Source organism: Desmodus rotundus, chromosome 1 (assembly GCF_022682495.2).
Source record: "Desmodus rotundus isolate HL8 chromosome 1, HLdesRot8A.1, whole genome shotgun sequence".
Classification (NCBI taxonomy): Eukaryota; Metazoa; Chordata; class Mammalia; order Chiroptera; family Phyllostomidae; genus Desmodus; species Desmodus rotundus.
Window position 1 is genome coordinate 95,803,568 of NC_071387.1, and position 7,411 is coordinate 95,810,978.

The following is a 7,411-nucleotide window of genomic DNA, read 5'->3' on the forward strand; positions in this document are numbered from 1 at the left end:
AAAAGAGTCCCACGTGAATTGCTTGCACATGAACTTGTTCTGAGCTTAGTGGGTTGGTCACTGGCCAAGACAAAGTCATGACTTTCTTTGCACTGGTCCAAGTGAACATTGCTTCCAAGTAGAAGCAACATGGAACTCTGTGAATCCAAACCTTGCCCTCAAAGAGTCCTGCTTACTCAAGGGGCATGGTAGGGTTTATTGTAATTATCAAGGGAGACCTCGGGATGAAGGATAGAATGTCTGTCTTCAGTTCAAACACACCTGGGGCTGCATTCTCACAGGTTGATTTCCAGATGGTGACCCTGTGCAAGACTCGTAACCTATATGGGACCTCAGTTTTCTCATCTGTAAAATGGAGATAATAATGCTAATCTCCTGTGGCACCTATGTGGAGGTAAGTAAGTGTGAAATGCTCATCATATGTGCCCGGCAAAGTGTAATGTATAAAATGACATATTCATTTGACAAATGTTATTACCATGTAAAGTATTAGAGAAACCAGGGTGGACAAAACATAGTAGTCCCTGCCCTCAGGTGCTCACAGGCTAGCGGGGCAGACAGATAGTCATGGTGTAATTACAAGAATAAAGAACTACAAATTGGAGATGAAATCCATGATGGGATGAACCTGAAGCTTTATTTCTAATAGAGCAGAATTCCTTCCCCATGGCCTGCCCTCCCTTCCCCTCCCCTCTCTCCCACCCTCACTCCCCCACACTGGCATGGATGCTTGTTGTTTTAAAAGTCAGGTTAATAAAAACTTAGAAGAAAAAAGGAATCACAAATTGTGCTAAATGCTGAGAGGGAAAAGTCCAAAGGAGAGAGCACATAACCAGGGGCAATTGAGCTAGTCACTTTTTAACCCAGGTTAGGTAACTACAGGTAGAATAGAACGTTTTTGTTTTCTTTTAGTGACATGAGGATCCTTTACATGTACAATATGCTGAACATTTTGCAAAGAACTTTTCGTAGTTGAGGTTTTCATATATGATCCTTTCACAAGATCCTAAACAGAGATTATGACCTTCATTTTACAGAAGTGGGAAATATGGTGTAGAGAGGTTATATACCATATTTTGCTGTGTATAGTGTACACTTTTCGGCCCAAATTTTTGAGGAAAAGATAAGGATGAGCATTACACATCGGTAGTACCTAAATACCTTGTATCTGTTGTGTTTTGTAATTATTTGTTACATAGCATTTCTTGTACCATAATATGTTCAAAAATAAATGCTAAAATGCCTTTATAATACAAAAAATAGCCCTGGTTGGTGTGGCTCAATGGATTGAGCGCCAGCCTACAAACCAAAGCGTCTCTAGTTTGAACCCCAGTCAGGGCACATGCTGGGGTTGAGGGCCAGGTCTCTGGTTGGGGACACGTGAGAGGCAACCAGTCCATGTATCTCTCACACATCAATGTTTCTCTCCCTTTCTTTCTTCCTCCCTTCCTATTTCTCTAAAAATAAATAAATAAAATCTTTAAAAAATATACAAAAAGCAGCCCCGGCTGCTGTGGCTCTGTGGATTGAACGCCACCCTGCAAACCAAACGGTTGCATTCCCAGTCAGAGCACATGCCTGGGTTGCAGGCCAGGTCTCCAATCCAGGCATGTGCGAGAGTCAACCACACACTGATGTTTCTCTCCATCTTTTTCTCCCTCCCTTCCCCTCTCTCTAAAAATAAATAAATAAAATCTTTTAAAAAATACAAAAAACAAGTATCAAAATATAAATAAATAAATAATTGAAACGAAAGATTTGTTTCCTGAAAGTTTGGGTCAAAATTGTGGGTGCACAGTATACACAGGAGCACATCATACGTGGCAAAATATGGTACCTTCCGCAAGTCCAGACACCTCACTGATAGCTGTCCAAAGGTAAGACAAAACCCAGAGGTCTTTTGCTTACATATCTATTGCTTTTTCATGATCTGTTTTTTCTTTTTGTATTTTTGATTCTGAAATATAGCAGCTTTCTTTTCTTAATGTTGAAATACACCTTCCTTACAAAAAGGTGTTGAAAAATTAATGTGTATGGTTTAGAGAACACCTTGTAACTACCACCCAGGTGGAAGAACAGAATTTAACATACCCCAGAGGACCCCTATGTACCCTTCCCCAGAAGTAAACCCTATTCTAAATTTTCTTATTCATTCACTCTTACCTTTAATTTTTTTAATCATTTATGTATGTCTTAATATATTATTGCTTTGCCTGGTGCGGAACTTAGATAAATGGCACCTTAGTTTATGTATTATTCTCTAACCTGCTTCTTATTCCCAACATTTTGCTTTTGATATTATCCATATTGATTCTTAGACCTATAATTCATTTTCACAAATAAATAATATTCCACTGTGATTATACCACATTTATTTATATATTCCCCTTTTACACAGACACATGAGTTATTTCCAGTGTTTTTCTGTTTTAGTTATTATTTCTGTTAAGGAAGCTAAATGGATTTGTTTTTATAAAAAACTTTCCAAGATGTTATAAGTTTTGTGAGTTTAAATTCAGTTCCTATATCAACATTAACAGTAATATATGATAATAGGTTCTACCATTTATTTTCAGTTTACAATCAGTCAAGAACTATGTTAGGTGTTTTACACACATTTTTAAATTTAATTCTCATAACATTCCTATCTGGTATGGATTATCTTCAAAGGTAAAAGGACTATTTTATAGGCAATAGAAACTGAGGTTCCAAGAGGCTAGACAATTCACTCAAAGTCAATTCACCCAAGCCAAAACTGCAACTCAGTCTAATTCTAATGTTCAGGTTCCTTCCAGTTCCCTCCAGCACTTAATACTGTGCTGTGCACGAATAAACACGTGAATGATGCACTATAAGATATTTAGAAGGTCATAAATATATATTTTATCCTCACCCAAGGATATTTTCTTCTATTGTTTTTAGAGAGTGAGAAAGGGAGAGAAGGTTTAGGGAGAGGGGAAGGGAGGGAGAAAAAGAGGGAGAGAAACATAAACTGGTTGTCTTTCATAAGCGCCCTGATGGGGAACCAAACAGTCAAACTGAGCATGTGCCCTGACCAAGAATCAAACCTGCGACCTTTGGGTTTGTGGGGAAGATGTTCAATCAACTGAGCCACACAGGCAAGGGCTAGTTTTAATATTTTTAACAAAACACACATAATTCCCACTGTTGTACAACCCATCTCCAGCACTCTTACTTTCTTTCATTATTTTGATGACGCAGTTTGCTTATCTAATTTCTTATTATTCTTTCCGACTTTTTCCACTGGCTATTTTCTTACCCCGGATTGATCATGCGCGCTGTCAAGTGACCTTTGGACAATTCTGGCCGGCTAGAGGTTTGGCAAGCTAACGACCTTCCCCGTCTTTCGAAAGGCTGTACTTGGTAAACAGCCCCTAGGGGAGCCGAGCTCCGTCAGCCACCCCACCCCCGAAAGTCATTCAAACCACAACCCCCGGAGCAAACCAAAGCGCTTGCTCTGTAATCCAGCGGGGACCAAACTTCGCGAGTTGGTGGTCGGTTTTGTAATACGTTCAGTCTTTTCGACCAAGGCAAGCCCGCCTCTCCGTGGCAAAGTCCTTACTGGATGAAACGGCTGTCAATCATCAGGGAATAAATGTGAGTGGCTGTCGGCGGCTCACTCAGAAGGCCCGGACGGCGGGGCGTGCCTTGAGTTCCTCCAGGCGGAGCGCGTGGGCTGCAGTCTCTGCGGTAATACCTGACTGGACTCCGTCCTAGCTGGAGTGGAAAGTAAAAGGGACCTCTCCTCTGCTCTGTCCCTGCCCGGCAGGCGTAATGGCAGAAGCCGCAGCGACGGGTGCCGGCGGGGAGGCCATGGCGGCGGCGGCGGCGGCGGCGGCGGAGGGCTCGGCGGGAGCCGCGGGCTCGTCTTTGGGTCGCGGCTTCTCGAGCTACCGGCCCTTCGAGCCCCAGGCGTTGGGCCTGAGCCCGAGCTGGCGGCTGACCGGCTTCTCCGGCCTGAAGGGCTGAGGCTGCAAGGTCCCCCAGGAGACGCTGCTCAAACTCCTGGCGGGACTGACGCGGCCGGACGTGCGGGCCCCGCTGGGCCGGGGGCTGGTCGGAGGCCAGGAAGAGGCGGCCCAGGAAGCCGGCCTGCCGCTCGTGGCGGAATCCAGCCCAACTTTTCCGGCCCTGGGCATTGGGTTGGACTCGTGCGTCATACCCCTGAGGCACGGAGGCCTGTCGCTGGTGCAAACCACAGACTTCTTTTACCCCTTGGTGGAAGATCCCTACATGATGGGACGCATAGCTTGTGCCAATGTGCTGAGTGACCTCTATGCCATGGGCATCACTGAATGTGACAACATGTTGATGCTACTCAGCGTCAGCCAGAACATGACTGAGGAGGATCGTGAAAAGATAACCCCGCTCCTGGTCAAAGGCTTTCGCGATGCTGCCGAGGAAGGAGGGACTGCGGTGACCGGTGGGCAAACTGTGGTAAACCCTTGGATTATCGTGGGTGGGGTTGCCACTGTGGTGTGTCAGCCAAATGAGTTCATAATGCCGGACAGTGCAGTCGTAGGGGATGTGCTGGTGTTAACCAAACCCTTAGGCACCCAAGTTGCTGTCAATGCCCACCAATGGCTGGATAATCCCGAAAGATGGAATAAGATAAAGATGGTGGTCTCCAAAGAAGAGGTCGAGCTGGCCTATCAGGAAGCCATGTTCAACATGGCTACGCTAAACAGAACTGCGGCTGGGTTAATGCACACATTTAACGCCCATGCCGCCACGGATATCACCGGCTTTGGCATTCTGGGACACTCTCAGAACCTTGCAAAGCAACAGAGAAATGAGGTTTCTTTTGTCATTCATAATCTGCCCATCATTGCCAAGATGGCTGCCATCAGCAAGGCCAGTGGGCGCTTTGGGCTCCTTCAAGGAACCTCAGCAGAAACTTCTGGGGGATTGCTGATTTGCTTGCCAAGGGAACAGGCTGCTCGCTTTTGTTCTGAAATCAAATCTTCCAAGTATGGGGAGGATCACCAAGCATGGATCGTCGGCATTGTGGAAAAGGGAAACCGGACGGCCCGGATCATTGACAAGCCTCGAGTCATTGAGGTCCTGCCTCGTGGGACCGCTGCTGCAGCTCTTGCTTCTGACAACTCCAGTGCCTCTTCTGAGCCTAGCTTGTGAGATGGAATAGCAGAAGTTGTTGGGACCTCGGAGCCTTTTTACGCAATCGTGGATGATTCTCAGGAGATGATTTCAGGAACAAATTTCCCAAGGCGGCTGCCTGCATATCAGTTCCACAATTGCCCCTTCTAGGTGATTTCAATCAGCCCATCACAAACTGCACATTCCAAGGCCAAAAGTAACATTTTGGACTTCGGGGGGAGGGTTGTTCAATTTCTGCTTGGAAGAGGAGCAGAAAAACCTGTTTGCTCTTTCCAAGAGCAAGATGAGGTTATTCCAGTTTGAGGGAATTGCAAGGGAAAGTAAATTCAGAAGCAGATAAATTGGGATTAGTGGGGTTGATAAATACAAATTGTTAAGATCTTATGATTTAGTGTCAGATTCTCTATTGGATTTTTCTGAAATACTGTCTCTTTCCTGCTCTGGACAAGAATTGAGCAGCTTGTCCAGTGACTGGGAAAGGAGGACCTGCAACCACTGACTTGGTCTCTGTTAATGATGTCTCTCCCTCTAAAGCCCTTTAAGGACTGGGAGAGGCAGAGCTAGCCCCAGAGCCCAGGCCTTGGTGGTCACTGAGATGTTAAGCTTTGTGCTGAAAATTCCTGGTCATTTAATCAATAATGTGATTTCTAGTGAAATAAATAAAAAAGGACTTTGTTGAAAATTCTTCTGGCTAATGTCTGGATCCTTGGAATTCTGAATCTTTTACAGTCTGATAAAAACAAATGAATTGATACATTTAGAGTCTGGCAAAGTAGAGAGTTTTCTCATGTTTTCCCCAGTCCTGCACCAGGGGACTTAACACCCAGATTTAGGTTTGCATCTTCCCCCTGAGTTGACAGCAAAGGACTCAACAGCATAAGAAACCCCAGGGACTAGAAGGTGGGAGAGGAAATAGCAAAAGTGTGAATAGTTCTTGCAAAGTGAAAAGTAGGTGGAAGAGGGGTAACTGACTTAGCAGAAGAGAAGAAGCCAAAGTGTAAATGCCTTCAAAGTGTAAATACCAGGAAGTGAGGAGATATGGCCCAGAGGTACTAAGGGAGGTGGGATCAAAGGTGGGGGTAAAAATATGCTCCTTGGAAGTTTATACAGGGTAACTAGATCCTTGAAGTTCTCAAGCTCCTCCCCCATCCAAACAGCGAGAAGACTGCTCCTCACCTTGGCAGATAAAGGGAAGTTTATACTCTGGAAAAACGTGAATTAAAAAAAAAATACTGCAAAATCAGGGCTACTAGGTACAGCAGAAGACTGGGGGCCCGACCAAAAACAGGATAAAACCTGGAAAATGAGGTCCCGAACCCCTTCCTCAGCTATTAAAAACACACTGTAGGAAGCTTATACCGCTACTCCTGGAGAAAATGTACATGCCCCCCCACCCCACAAAAGGCCTATAAATAAAAACATTTAAGGAGCCCCCAGTCAAAATCCCTGTATGCGGAAATCTCCCAGCTGAAAAGCTTCACTCAAGCACATTCTTCTTAATGCCTAATTCTTAAAAATGAGCAGTCATTTGGAGCAAGCCTCCAACTTGAAGGAAGACAAAGCTAACAAAAAATTCAGGAAAGGCACAATACAGGGAAAGGGAGAAACAAAAAGGCAAAGATAAAAGGAGATAAAGTATTCCAAAAAAGATGAGAACAAAGCACTTAGAATACAAAAATATAGCTAACATTTTAAAATTCAGCAGAAGGCTTAGAAGACAAAGCTGAGGAAATTTACCAGGAAGTGGAACCAAAAGAAAGATACACAAATAGGAGAAGAAATATGAAAATCACAGGTGAGCCCGGATGTTCAATATCTGAGAGGCACTCCAGGAAGAGGTAATAAAGCAGACAGAGGAAAGAAAAGTTACCAAAGACCAATACAAGAAAGTTTTATGAAACTCCAAAGCTGTGTCACATACCTCTTGATTCCCAGCATGGTGAGTGAAAAGAGACACTAACTTTATTATGCAAATTCAATAAAGAGACCCTAATAATAATAACAAATGTTTATGTAGTGCATACTCTTTGCCAGGCACTGTGCTAAGTGTTTTATATGTATGAACTCATTTAAAATTCCAACAACCGGCCCTGGCCGGGTAGCTCACTTAGATACAGCATCATCCTGATACACCAAGTTTACAGGTTCAAGCCCCAGCCAAGGCCACATACAAATTCAAACAATGAATACATAAATAAGTAGAACAACAAGTCAATCAATCTCTCTCTGCCTCTCTCCCTCCCTCCCTCTGTCTTTCTCTCTCTCTAAAGAT

The 7,411-nt window shown here is 44.1% G+C and overlaps 1 protein-coding gene across 1 annotated transcript; it reads left to right on the forward strand.

Moving 5' to 3' along the window:
• Positions 1-3,516: 3,516 nt before the first annotated feature.
• Positions 3,517-5,823, forward strand: SEPHS2 (selenophosphate synthetase 2). Its single transcript, XM_053926702.2, has one exon. It carries the CDS (start codon positions 3,796-3,798, stop codon positions 5,155-5,157), a length of 1,362 nt encoding a protein of 453 aa, XP_053782677.1. The 5' UTR covers positions 3,517-3,795; the 3' UTR covers positions 5,158-5,823.
• The last annotated feature ends 1,588 nt before the right edge of the window (positions 5,824-7,411 follow it).